The 14,996-nt window shown below is 36.0% G+C and overlaps 1 protein-coding gene across 14 annotated transcripts; it reads right to left on the bottom strand.

The window, feature by feature from the left end:
- Positions 1–8,340: 8,340 nt before the first annotated feature.
- LOC140004462 (probable transcriptional regulator SLK2) lies at positions 8,341–14,500 on the bottom strand. Of its 14 annotated transcripts, none has more exons than XM_072055763.1 (10): positions 13,695–14,500; positions 13,473–13,595; positions 13,002–13,050; positions 12,028–12,052; positions 11,904–11,949; positions 11,769–11,789; positions 11,032–11,155; positions 9,226–9,334; positions 9,041–9,136; positions 8,341–8,843 (listed from the first exon to the last, which is right to left on the bottom strand). In XM_072055763.1, the coding sequence occupies exons 1-7, from the start codon at positions 14,051–14,053 to the stop codon at positions 11,032–11,034; spliced, it is 747 nt and encodes a 248-aa protein (XP_071911864.1). In that variant the 5' UTR covers positions 14,054–14,500; the 3' UTR covers positions 8,341–8,843; positions 9,041–9,136; positions 9,226–9,334. The 14 variants fall into 14 exon arrangements, with proteins under 14 accessions (XP_071911864.1, XP_071911865.1, XP_071911863.1 ...); XM_072055764.1 differs by having other exon boundaries at positions 9,226–9,312; XM_072055762.1 differs by having other exon boundaries at positions 9,226–9,322; positions 13,695–14,499.
- Between the last annotated feature and the right edge of the window lie 496 nt (positions 14,501–14,996).

Raw genomic sequence — 14,996 nt, 5'->3', positions numbered from 1 at the left:
TTTCCAGCCATCATGGCTTCATTATTTCCTCAAATCAGTCCCAACATCTCACACAAAAGTCATCTCATTTCCCAAAAGCCGTTCACTAGGCTCAAAGTAGTACAAGTACAAAAGTTAGCTAGGAAATGACCGGAATGAAAGCAAGCCTTAAAACATGCGAACAAGTACAAGGAGACTCGATAACGAGTCATAAACCAATACCAAATATGACCCCAATAGGGTTCCATGAACATATACAAACATTAAAGGAAACCAGAAATTTCGGACATGCAATTAACTTTGGCCCTGAAAAAAAAACAGGTTTTGACTACTTTGCGGTAATAGCACCAAATGCACTACGATTATCGGATGAGGGTGAAAGACCCACCATTTCGAAGCTAAACCACAGGGATACAACATCACAGAAGGTCACTCAACTCAGTTTTGAGTGCAAACAGGTCAAAAATGCAAGATACTTCATCAACAACGTAAAACAGATTCACCAAAACGCATTCTAGCGGACACATCATAACTCAGGTTCTACAAGTCCAAATCCAGAAATTCCAAAACCAGCTGAAAGCTAAGAAACAGGGATACATTTCATCAGAAGGTCTCAACAACCAATTCGGAAGCAATTCCAGCCAAAACAACCAATTACAGTCGCAAATCTCAATTTCGGGTAGAACCAGAACAGCAATAGTAATTTTGACTTTTCTCACTCTACGATACTCCGATTTACCTGAAATTTTGTAGACACCTCTAAAATGTCATTCCCTACAACTTTCATGTTTTGAGCTAAGGCCAATTTGGCCTCTATCTATGACCTAAAATTTCGGACAGAATGTAGCTTCAAGAACCCTAGATTTTTCAATTTTCTTCCAAAACAGAAATTGGTTGCAATTAATCATTTTTTCCACCTTCTAGATGCCTTACATACCATTTCCAATCATCATACATAACCACACAATCATGCTTATATTAAAACAGAAAAATCCCCAAAAATAATAAAACTTCACCAATTCAACCAAAACTCAAGATTTAATCCATAAATTTGCATCTTATACTACCACTAAGCATGATTTAAGCATCAATTAAAGGAGGAGGGTGGTTCTTCACAACTTACCTTAAGAACAAGAGAGAGAGAGCTATTGGTCACCTTAACTTTCCAAACAACTTCACCAATCACCTCAAAATCACTAAGTGAAGAGGTTTTATGGAGTAATTGCAAGATCAAATGGTTGGATGGTTCAACTTGAGCAAGATTGGAGCTAAAACTTGAAGAGTTTTCTTTCTTTCTTGAGAGAGAGAGGGTCGGCCAAGCTTGCAGAAATTTAGGTGCTTTTTGGGTCAAAATTGAGTATTAGTAAAGGTAAGAAATAATGGTCAAGTCAAGGTTGAATAGGAAGGTGACACTTGTCACCCTTTTTAATGCAACTCTATCCTTTTGTCTCTCCAATGATAGTCCATCTAGGTATCCTCTAATTATCTCTTAACACCCGATAAAATAATTTCAGTATCCAAAACTTAATCTAGTTGGCCGAAATTTGCCGAACTTTTCGCACTAGTGGGTCCCACGTCCGGTATACGCTCTTAATTTCTCAAAATCTATTCGATACTAAAAAAATCATCTAAAAACTATATTTACTCATAAAATTTATCTAGAAATTTTTCCGGATACAGAAAGTGTAGAAAACAAGCCATGAAAAATGCGAAAACCGAGAAAATGCAAATTACGGGTTCTCACATGTTGAGTTTTATTTGTATTAAAGATGGCTAAAGGTTGCCTAATTGTGTTTGGCAGACGTCTTGTTTTTGTGCCTCTCTTTGCCACCTTGTTCTGCATTTGGTCTATTCCATTTTCCTTACTTCCTCCTATCATCATTTCCATCTTATCTCCCCCTGAATGTGAACTTGCTCTTGGTTAAGCCATCAGCTTGTCTATATTTTCTCCCTGCACTGTTTCTACATTCATGGCCTTTATCTCTGAATTCTTTTCCACCCCCCTTGCATCCCCTTCTTCTCCTGTCTTCTGTATCCTCCAACCTGAATCAGATGAGGTGCCTTTGTACGAGTCCACCTGTGACGCCCCCACTTCTCCCTAAGGTGAACCAAAGGGTATCCGCTGGACGCCTGCCTAACTCTCGCCAGGACTCGAGACAAATCCAATTCAAACCTAATCTAATACTAACAATGAAAGTCGGAATAAAGGTACGAAGTCATTTCCATACATAAATATCCAGTCTTACATCACAATTTCAAATTTACAATCACTTTCCCCAAAATATACAACATCCAAAAGTGTCTAGTCGATTACAATTAAAACACTAATACAAAAGTGCCTCAAGTCGGCGTTTGCTTAACTCCATCCAATCGGATTCCTGTTAAGGAAAACAAACTAATGGGATGAGCCAATACTCAGTGAGGCCAAGAAACATACATGCAAACATGTAATCCAAGTAGCCACAATTTACATAGTAAGTAAAGCTATAAGTTCGAATAATTCACATTTTGAATAGGAAAAATAAACAGAAACACTTCAAGGATACAGTAGCTCTCATGAGCTAAATTCCACGTAGTCGAGTCGAAGTCTTGATCACATCTCATGTTGACACTCCGTCAACCACATAAGTATCAAATCCATAGATATACCACTTTACTTCGAATCCCGTCACCGTTACACCCCCTTACCGGTCCTGCTCATCAAAGTTTTTGATAATACTCGAGTATATCATGGCAATACTGCGCAAGTAATGCCGAGCAAGATCTCTCCAATAGATCATACTCTACGAATATCTCATGATTTGCTAAGCTTATCGACCAAACCCATGCTGACTCGATTCGCAAAGTTAGCCAACGAGTTTGGGCATCCCCCGAATACGAATACGAATACGAATATAAGTCGATGAGCAACGCTCAAATCGACGATTCCAAATAGGAATCACAAATACGAATCACATCCACATTACTAAGTACAAGTCGAATATGAATTCACATAGCCAAATACGAATATAATTTCATTTGAAGGAGAACGAGTGCGGTAAAATACACATTCGTCTCACAAAGTTCAAATTCGTATAACGGATAAGAAACAGTTAACCACTTAGCAACAAATTCATGCACTTGACACTCACCAATCGAAACAAGGGAGTAAGTGCGTAAACGAGCCTTTAGGTGTTCCTCTCGAGATCCTCTTGAAGGTCTCCTTGAGTACCTGAGCAAATAGTAATTGTCTATCACACACTATTGCTTAAAACCCCTAATTATCGAGGAAGATTGTACACTTGTACAATCTAAGAAAATTTTACGAAAATGAGCCTTAATTACTCGTAAATCGAGGCTCAAAAATAGGGTTTTAAAACACAAGCGAAATCTGATTTTCATCTTTGAAATCAAGCGTAAAACGGTCTAGCAATATCGAAGGAAAATAGAGGGTTGGCAACCCTCAATTTCCTTTAAGTTCGGAAATTTCAGATTTGTCACTCATACTTTGAAAAATCGTATCTCATTCTCTACAAGTCCAAAATTGGAAAACTTGGTGCCGTTGGAAACTACTTCCAAAGTCTAAAAGTTCTTAGAAGACACTTTTCCATGATTCCAGTTGGAAGATATTCGAAATTTAGCCCAAAGTTGTTGTTTTAGAAAGTCAAGACAGTTTTGTGTTGATTTTCGACAAAGTTTGAGGATTCGGAAAAATTCATACAATTCAAGCTAGACTCTGAAATTTGGAAATCAATTAGAGTTATAATCAAAGTTTTCAACGCAAAAAGCGACACCAGAATTGGAGTTTCGAGCACCAAGATATGGTGGCTCAAAGTTGCTGAAAAAAAATGAGACCGTTAGGCCAAATTCCAGATTTAATTCACGAATATTGGGACTTTGGTTAAACATCGAAACGGACTCGGAATGACACCAAGGTTAGCAGTATTACACTATCATATAAGGGCTATTCTTTTATAAATTTTCGTACAAAAATTCACACGGGAAGTCAGTTAACAAAATCATTGAAGTTCCAAAATTTTCCAAGACAAATCTGCCTTGTACTTTCGTTTTCCTTTTTGTTCCACACAATCAACTTCAATTAATTCAAATATTAAAACTAATATTCCATAAACATCCAATAAGTAATTTAGAAGTACTTGACATCAAGGTTTTCGAAATATAACTTCCCAAATCAGATTTGACCATTCGGCCAAGAGAAAAGGAAAATTTTTCAGATTCGAAGAGCAACTTTGGGACATCATTTGTATATCAAAATAGTCTTAGATTGACACCAAAATTGGTACAGCTCAACTTCCATATGAGGACTACTCCTCTACCAAATTTCATTTGAAAATTCATTCGGGAAGTTGGTTAACAAAACCATCAAAATTCCTAAATCTCCAAGACAAAGCTGCCTTGCACCACTAGTTTTCTTTTTCTCAAACCTTTGGCCAATAAAATGCTTAAAACATGCCTTATTTATGCTAACCAGGTCTAATAAGGATCCAAGATACATTTGGTAGGTGATTTAAATCAAGAATTTCGAAGAGCAAGTCTCAAATCAAAATTGGTTACAAATCTGTCCAACATGAGGGTTTTCTCCCACAAAGTCAGTTTCGAATTCTGGTCATAAATCACTCAATTCAACTCGGAATTGAGCATGGTTGGTGGCATTGAAAACTAGATTCATAATTTTACAATTTCTTAAAAGAAATCGTTTTCAAAATCTATCCACAACTAGCTCACATTTGAGCATCAATTTGCTGCTCAAAACAGAGCTCTCAGTGTAGACGTGAAACAAGACAGTCATGTTTAAATGATTGGTACGGACTGCTCAGATGGAATCAGAATGTGCATTTTATACCGTTAGAAAGCTAGGAATGTCTAGTTTCTAGTACCACAAATGGCACTCGATTTTGACATCGGGGTAAAAATTTATAGTGAAAACAAGAACACTGCCAGAGCAGTTACGGGAAAAATTTCCAGTTTTGCTGATTTCCGAAAACACATTCTTTGGCCAACCAAATCACGTTATTTTTTTATGAAACTTTCTACACAACCCACGCAACATACATACATCATAACCAAGTCATTAGAACCATGAAAAATCACTCTAAAGGTCACGGACAACACAGGGGCAGAAATGGAAAATTTTCACCTTCACTCCCCTTTGAGTTTCCACCAACAACACAACATTATTCCACTAAATTAAGCACTAAACCAACATTAATAGCATCATCATTCATAAAATCAGTCCATCTAACTAAAGTGGGAGTTCATAGAGCCCACACAACAATTTTTCCAACATAAATAAACTACTCACATGCATGCATGAGCTTATATGTGCACTACTACTTCCATAAAGCAAGATTTGAAGGGTTGATCGTGGTTTACCTTCTTAGATGAACTAAGACAGAATTTTCGGTCCAATGAAGCCCAAGAACCATGGAAAGCAGCCCCCTTTTGTAGCTTAAGATGATCACCAAGTGATTAACTAAGTGTAGGTGAAATTTGAGGTGAATTGGAAAAAGTTTGATGAAGATTTGATGAAGGAATTTGAAGAACTCTTGAGTTGTTTTTCAAGCTTGATGGCCGGCTGTCTTAGTGAGGAGAGAGAGAGTGTGTTTGATCAAAAGTGAGGCTTCCTTGAGTGGCTTTAATGTGTGGCCCAAAATTAAGCAAAAGTCAACTCTCTCCCCGCGCGTTTTGTGCTCGAATCCTCTCAGGTTTGTTTCACTTGAGCACTAAACTACTAATGCACTTATATTCATACTATTATTATTCACTCTTAATGGTCTAAAAATAATGGTCTTAACTCCCTCAATTTAATCGCGCGCGTAAAACGCGTACTTCCGATTTTTGCGCGATAAAGCGAAATCTCCAAGAAATTCTTATAACGATAGCTTCACTAACTAATAATCGAACACTTAAACATAAAAATACCTATTTCAAGACTAATGTACAAGTCTCCAATTTTTCAAGTTTATTGTATTCTCGAATCGATTATTGTTTCCAAATGCGAATTCACTAATATCACTTAACGAGCTTTCAAAAATTAAATTTTTGAAACGAGTCATTTTAAAAATATAAGTAAGTCATAGTTCCATATAATTGGGTCTAAAAGATTTGAAATAAATTATTGAGAGAAAATGGGTGAATAAATACTTAATTAAGCCAGTAGAATAATATAAAATAAGAAAATTTCGGGTCCTCACACCACCTCCATTTTCTAGATTGTTAGTCTTTCACATTCTTTTGATGGTTCCTCTTGTTGGTTCCTTTCCTTCTTATCTCTCCCCCTACCATTTATATCATCAGAGAGGTTTGTAGATCCCAATTTCTTATATGTACTTTCCTAGTTTGAATGTTCATTAAGGGGTCTGGTGACTTTTCCATCCTCCATTTTCCTGTCCCCCCTACTGTTATTGTTGTGCTGGAGCCCACTTATAGATCGTAGTGGTGATGCCATAATATTTCCAGCCTTCATCGATGCTCCAAATTGCTCATCTCTTTCGTTACTTTCACCCACACTATCATCCTTGCACATTTTGTCCCCATTACCAATTCTTCCGTATCTATAACAAAAGTCTGGGCACTTCTCATATTTAAACTCATCCCAATGTCATGTTCCGTTCAATTTAACTTTTGTTCCCCTGGCTAAAGGTTTGGAGACATCTAGCTCTGCAAAAATCTTCATATGTCTTCCTTTCTTTCCTTCTCCCACTAGGATTATAACTTCTTTCACCGAGTTGAAAACTTCACCCAACTTGTAACCCACCGCTTTGCATAACCAGTGAATTGATAGGTTCCAAACTTGTATCCACAAAGATACCATATTAAAAGCTGTTGGGTTATTTTCCATTCTTGCTTCCCAACTTCTCAATACCAGAATCTGGTTATCCATGATCCATGGGCTCCCAAAGAGAGCTTTCTCTTAATCTGTTCATTTTCAAAATAAAATTGATACAGATTTGCTCTTAGCTCTGTTACCTTAGGTGCCTTGGATATATCCACACATGTGAAGTAAAGTTCTTTACTCCTATAAAGTTTGCCACCTTCTTCCCTATTATCTTGTCAATCAAACTTAGTCTGCACTCATCAATCCCTTGTTCAATGACATCCACACTTAGATCTTCTCCTTCCTTTTTACTCTCTGACTGATCGAATCTTTGCGAAGCTACTATTATTTCTTCAGCCATTGTGAACTTACTATGAGTTCTCCGTACAATTCCACAATGGACTTGATACCTTGGTTTAACCTGTAGATGAGAGGGTAAACCAAACAGATTTTCAGTGAGTACTTACTACTTACAAGAGAGATCAAAGACAAGATATCAGAAGATGAAAGAGAACCAAATGGAAATGAAGAAAAAAAAAGTCAAAAAATGAGAATACTAGAAAGGAGCTCATAAACACAAAGCTGTAACTAGGTTGAGGTCGGTGTTTTGAGCTAAGAAATTTGCTGTTTGAAGGTAGGATTCATGACAATTGGCTAATAAATGCTTCCACACAAAGTATACTAGCTATTCAAAGTATTTATCAACAGATACAGTTAAGTGAGTGCTGGTTGGATCTGGAATTGGGAATTTGGAAAATATCTATGAATTTTTGAATGTTTGAAGAGTTTGAAAATTGGCTCGAAAGATGGTGGTTGAACTCATGCTTGAAATTTGAAAAAGTGTGTCCTTGGATTTTTCCCTCCCACACCAAGAAGAGTGGCTCTCATTTAGAGAGATAAGCTCTCACTTAAGGAGAATCGTCGAGTAAAAATGTTCAGACATTTCAAAGGTCACAAATTGGTGACTTGGTATAAAGAAAGGGCACAAAAAGCAATTTGCAAGGAATATTATAACTAAAACCATGCCATTGATCAAATTATTAGAAACAAATTTTTGACAAAAAAAATTAGAAACAACTAAAATTAAAACTAAAACACTTAGATTGAAAATTTTATTTTGCTTCCAAACAAAGGGAATTTTTTTTTTTCCAAACGATAACACCAAACAAAGGGAAATTAGTGAGCCAAAATTTCACTCAAATTGAATAAATAACTAGGAGGCATAAAACGCGCGTTGTGCGTTGGGATAAATATAAAATATGCCCCCTTAAGCATGTGAATTCATGGAACAAAAATGTTTGTTGGTTAATAATTTGTGTACACAGCTAAGCATAAATATACATGAATAAGTAAACGGCAAAATCATTTCACAAAAATAGTACGAATATTTATTTACATTTATAGAGAGGTACTGCTAGGATTTAAAGCTAATACTTTTTTAATTAATATTTATTACTCGTTTAATATTTATAGAGAGGTACTGCTAGGATTTAAAGCTAATACTTTTTAATTAATATTTATTAATATTTAAATGGTTCATACACTTCCTGAGAGTCACAACATTACAACATCTTTAAGTTACAATTTTTGGCCTATCTCTTCTACTTGAAGTTGCTGTGAGTTAGCCTGGAACTCTGTCATTTGTACATGATTGTATGGGGACTGTACTTTTTTTTAAAAAAAAGAGTTATAAGAAGGAGGGTCCTATTTTACATCTGACTGCTTCAGAAGTCTAGTCAACATTGACTACTTCTGCAACAACGTGGAGTGTATGGAGGAGCTCCACAAGACAAACTTTTTTTTAATGGTTGTATTTCCAAAAAGAAAGCACGCGTGCACCAGAATTTGATTATCATCAATGAATGATATAGGACCTGCTGCCTTTCCTCCAATACTACCAGCAGTACAAAATCATTGAAACTCCAAGCTCTACATACGTCTAAAATGATATCCCTGCTAACTTATCAACTCCCGCGTGGAAACGAAGGTCAGAACCAATCTGCTCTGAGGTGGGATATACCCAGCAAAAGATATTTGGTCCTAAAACCTGAAAGTCAAGTAAATCACGTATAAATGCCTAGAAAGCTAAGACCATATCTCGGAGAGCATGTTGTACCATGATATCTACAGTATTAGTTAGTAAACTTCTATGCACAAAAAGCCTAATTTGATCAGCCAAATGAAGTGCCTACTCTAGGCTCTCTGATTTGCTACTAAGAACAAGAGAAGAGAGAAACAACTTACTGATATCATATTCTCATAAGCATCAAGATCATATGGATGTGAATATAGATAACCTCCTTTTTCAGCAAGCCACGTAGCTCTCACACCTTAATGGTACTGTACGGTAAAAAAGGTAGGAAGTGGTCATCAGACTTGATCAGATGCCAGATAGATGAAAAAAAATTACTATCACCACCAATGCAAACCTCTATTGTGGTCTTGTTTTGCAGAATAAGATAAACATGCCAAACACAAAGATGGTCAGCACAAGAGTCAATGGCACCAGCAGGAGCCTGAAATGACCTGAAGGCTAAACTGTTCAAGTTGAATGCAAGGATATGCAAATTATAACTTGTTGAAATATAGATACAGGAAGAAGTTTATACACAAGATGCGCGCCAGCAACTGAACATTACATGCCCAATTAAACATAAATTATAAAAGCACTCGTCAATGTTTCTATGTCTGTACATCTTTATCTATAGTATATACATATTTGTTCTTCATGCAAGTCACTGTAGCAAAGCATTGTGAATTTGATACAAACATTATAAACCAAAAGTATAATGAAATAGTATGTTTTGAGAATAAAAACCTAATCCCTAGAGCAACTTTTGTCACGAGCATATAGTTTTCTTAAATCAGGATCAAACAAAAGGATTTGCCATTTGAAAATATATTTATCCCGGCCATCATCCAAATATTATACTTGTTTGTGCTATTCTTTTCTAAAACCATCTATATTTTCTTTTCCAATTGAAAAAACCGTGACACTGGCATGTCTGCAAAGCAACCCCAACCAAAGTCTCTAAATTCTCCAAAGCAACCACAACCGGAGACTCCATAGTCTGGATGGCTAGCCATATCAAAAGCTCTCCTATCAGTGAGCAAGCAAGGGACAGAAATCTCTTGTACATGGTCAAAAATTAGCACAAAACTTAGCATAAATTCAATAATAATCAATAAGAAGACAAATATGCAACAATAATGCTGTCTTCCAATCTTTCAATACTATTATCCGGAGCACTTTATCACTAATTGCAAGCAAATGCTCAAAGCACTGATAGTGAAGAATGCTACTAACCCATTAGACCTCTTAGATACAAAATTCATGACCTTAATTGACTGGAATTTAGAGTCAAAAGTGAAACTTAAGTAAAGGCAATAAGTCGTCAACTCTATCAACTTGATCTTGGTGGTGCCATGGTCAATTAAAAGATGTTCTCAATGGTCCTGCATTTCTGACTTGATGCATTTACCAATACTGCCTAAAAGTACTTTTATCTGCATTTTTCAAAACTCAACATTATCAGTACGTAGAACCTCATATCTCTATAACCAAACCCCTAAAATGCAGATCCACTGTCCCCAACCTGCCACATAGAATGATGAGACCAGCATCCTAATGCTCAAAAACTAAACAAAAACGATACTAAGGGTGCCTATTTATGCCACATGACTGCAGTATACAGGTTAAATTTTCTTTACTTTCTAGTTAAAAGATATGCAAAAAATTGAACTCGTGCAGAAGTAAAAGTACAATATCTAAATTCACAAAAGTTTTATATCTTTTCAGTAACAAGAAACATCAAGAACAATTGTTCTGAATTAGTACATGAAAAAACTTTTGAAATTAACAATAGATGTTTAATACCTTAGCAAATGGGACATAATTAGCATAGCCACATGCATAAATCAAATCAAATATCAAGCCTCATAATGAATATAGATTCTGCTGTCTAAATTCTGCTGTCTAAAAACCTAATGTAACATTGTTTAACTCTGGATTAAACTCCAAAATGTAAGATAACAGAGCTAATTTGCAAAACTTTCATCCTCTGTAGATTCATCAGTCCCACAAGTTAGAATGCATCATTCAATTCTGATATCAACTGTACCGATTAAAAAGAGGAAAATGACAAGACCAATATGTTGCAGCCAACAACCTCAAACACTTTTTAAGTTCTTAATTGCGATTTTCATGAAAACATAAGGTAGAGCAAAACTACCACCTAAGTAAAGCGATTAATCTTCTCATGAATGTGAGCAATCTCCATCAGCACTTGTTCAAAGCCAACAATGGTGTTGCCCTCGCCCTTAGGTATGCGCAACTTCCCTTCGACAAACCAACCACAACTTCAAAATATAGAGAAACAAAACCAAAAATATTAGAAATTATGCTTCACAATTTATAAAAAACCATAAGTTCAAACAAACAAAAGGAAAAATATCAGCCAAAGGAGAACAATGCTTAAAACATTTGAATAGTTATTGCAGGAAGAGAAACAAAGAAAGATCTCCCCTATAAGACTTACAGTCACTACATTAATTTCAAATGTATTTTAGAAAAGCCAAGCTACTAAAATCTCAGGAAAAAGAAGTAAGCAAACCACACAGAAGTAAGAGCATCTTTCCCAAATTTTCTCATCTCCAAATTGGTGAAATAAAGAAAACAAGCATGCTAGCAGAGGAAGATCTATAACAAAAATAAACAGAAGGAAGGTTAAATAATGTTCAAGGTATTCTAGATAAAGTAGAAGCATGGAATAGAAGACTACATGCATGCATAACCATATTCATTTTAAAGTTTAGGATTTTTTATGCTGTAAAAAAGAATATAAAGGTACATGATGGCAAAGCCATTCGTGGAGAAACTAATATTGCCTCTAGGCTGTCTGAACTTAAGTGTGGTGCTTGAATCTGTTTGGAGCCATCAAATAAGTGTTTGTAGGGCAAAAGGGTGATTTACAACTGTACAATCGCTTCATATCTACAACAGAAAGAAAGGCAACACAAGTATTAAAAATAAAACAAGAAGCTAACTGGATAAGGAAGAATTGGAATAGATTGTTCAAACAGAGAAGAAATACATAAAGAGACAAACCTAAATCTAGGTGATTCTTTCTCATGAAATGCATTCCCAAGTATCACTGGCACCAACCAAAAATCCAAACATTAGAACTCAGAAAATCAACCCAAATAGTTACAACAAAGACTCTTAGAAAAACCTTCAAACCCAGTTAAGCATTCAACCTGCAAAAACATTAGTTTCTTAATTAAAAAATTACACAAGATTACAGGAAGACAGAAAAATATTTCACAGGATTCAGGATTATCCCTTAAACTTGCTTCAAAAGTTTCATCTTATCAATATTCATTAACAAATATATAGCTTTCAAATCATATCTATTATACCAATTACCCTAACACTTACCGTAAGCGTTAAAAATTTACAAAAAAGGAAACAGGTTCCACCATAGTTTCACAAAGGCCTCATTAGAATCTATACCAACTTTTCCAAATAGATCACTTTCATATTTTTCTAACAAAAAAAAAAGTGAAATAACACATTACCAGCTTCCAGTATTATAGACAAATTCATAATTACAAAAAACATCCTCAAGATAATTTGGCAATTTAAACTTTATAAATAAAAAATAAATTTAACACATAAAACCAATGATTTGGGAAAAAAGGGGAAAAAAGTAACTGTTGCTCGATGGTGGCATTACTTGAAATAATCTATCTTTCTTTCTGGGATTACTGTTGCTGCTAATATAGCTATTAGGATTGTTACAGTCAAACTTGCAATAGTAAAGTTTAAGCACTCAATTTATAACAATACCAATAGTAAATAAAGGGAAATAAATGAAAATGATCAGATGGTCCATACAAATTTATAAAAATAAGTAGGTCCTAGTTCAAATTAAGGAAAAAAACCTTAGGAAATTAAAGGGAAAAAAGAATGGCTTTTTATTTTCTTTCCTTTTCAAGAAAATTCAGGGGAAGGCTCACATTCTCGAGGTAGTGGTATCAATTAACATATTGAAACCCCAGAATTGTATTCTAGACAATTCCTTTTTATCCCCTAAATGGCCAAATGAGAGGAGGTGGGCAGTTTTTAACCAAAATAAGAAAATATAAAGGCATACCAAGGATGGAATGTCAATGATATATCTAAGGGATTCCCTGCCGAACTTACCAAAACCTCTTCCAGATTTTGAACCACAAATATCACATTGCCATGCATCCTGACAAATAGAAAGAAATGGAAACAATTAGCATAATAATCAGGGATGCCACAGGTAGCTTTTTGACTATTCCATTTTGGTTTTAACTTTTTCCTCAAAGAGGAGAGCAATCGGCAGGATCTTAATAACAAATACCAATTATGAGGAACAAAATTCACATCCCCAAATAATCATGATTTACATACTCCAATTGGGAAAGGGTGCTTTCCACTTAAACTTTACAAAATTATATGTTCCAAGAGATCCACAAGGATACCGCAATCTAGATATAAAAGCACACCATAACATTACTAATCAACCTGCATATTTTGACAAGGAATTTGAACAAACGAATTTGCAATAATCTTTTTCACACACAACTCAAGTCACAGAATAGTTTTGAAAAAAGCAAGTTACACAGATAAACTAAGTACCATGGCTACCTGGGGAAATACCCATAACGTATGGTGCCCAACATTGTCATATAGAGACAAACACCACCTCTTTTTAGCACGGGGAGAGTAATATTCTGAAACGAACTTCCTCCAATAAGCAATGCTATTATCCTGCAAAATAAAGCTCTTATAGAATACCAATCCAAGCCAAAAAACTAATTAGACCAGACTCTTATGAAACTCGTACATTCTTTATTCCTCAAAACATACATTCTAGTTACATTATCCATGAATCTTGAAGGATAGGGAAGCCAGGTAGTACAGAGGATCACGAAGTATTTTTGCAAGAAAACCACATTTATACTCACTGCAGGTCTTTGACGCTGATGGTATAGATATTGCATCAGCCCGCGAGAGCAGACACCACCATCATAGGGTCGTTCGTCCCAGATGGTGTTGCACCCTGTTGTTGAAGCTGTTGAAGAAAAATCCCCTGAAAAATAAAAAGAATACAACCAGTCAAGATACAAAAAAAAACCACTAAATGACCATCTCTTAAGCCCTAGAATTTCAAGATATTTTGGAAAATCAAAGCAAAACATCACAAAAAAGCAAAGGCATCTTCGCATGTAGACTGGGAAACAGGAAAATAATCAAAAAGTCAAAAACACCGAAATACTGCCTAATATTGATATTCACGCTGAAAAAAAACGAGGAGCAAAAAATTTAAAAATAAAATTGAAGGGCGAGAGAATAGAGATCGAGGGAGGAAGAGCAGTAAAAAATGCTGATGACTGCGAGGATCTTGTGATGGGATCGAAAGTCCTCCCAAAGGCTGGGAGGGGATCCGACGACGATGAACTTGAAGCGCAGGGAGGTTGAAGGAAATCCCAGGGAGGTGGGAGAAGGGGGACTTGTGATGTTGGGGGTAGAAGGAGCTCCTAGAGGAGAGGTAGATAGTGTGGTGGAGAAAGTCAGAGGAGAAAATAAAGAGGTCAAGATTGAGAGAGAGAGAGAGGAAGGACCGGAGAGAAAGGTTGAGGAAAGAGACGAGAAGAAGAAAGGGAAGGGAAGAGAGGCGGCGTTTTAGTCTGACCTAGGTAGGGCTGTCAACGGGCCGGGTCCGGGCCGGAATTCATTATTCCGGACCCGGACCCGAATTACTATGCCGGATCCGGATCCGACCCGTTTACCCGACGGGTCTTTTATTCTATATTCCGGATCCGGATCCGGCGGGTCCCGGATCCGGATCCGGGTCTACCCGAACAAATTTACCAAAATTTATAATTTCTAATAAAAATGAGAAAAAAATATATTTGTAAACTAATTTCTAACTAATGCAAAGAAAAAATCAAATAAGAAAAGAAATCAAATTAACTTTATTAAAATACATCACCCTAATCAAATTATATTGATAAATATATATTTTTTAAATTATTAATTCATTTATATCCGGATCCGGGTCTAAAACGGGTCGGAATACTATATTCCGTATCCGACCCATTTTTTTGTTTGACAAAACGGATCCGGATCCGGATCCGGGAAACGGAATTAAATCTCTACCCATACCCG

Source organism: Coffea arabica, chromosome 6e (genome assembly GCF_036785885.1).
Source record: "Coffea arabica cultivar ET-39 chromosome 6e, Coffea Arabica ET-39 HiFi, whole genome shotgun sequence".
In the NCBI taxonomy this organism is placed as follows: Eukaryota; Viridiplantae; Streptophyta; class Magnoliopsida; order Gentianales; family Rubiaceae; genus Coffea; species Coffea arabica.
This window is presented reverse-complemented; position numbering and strand designations above follow the sequence as displayed.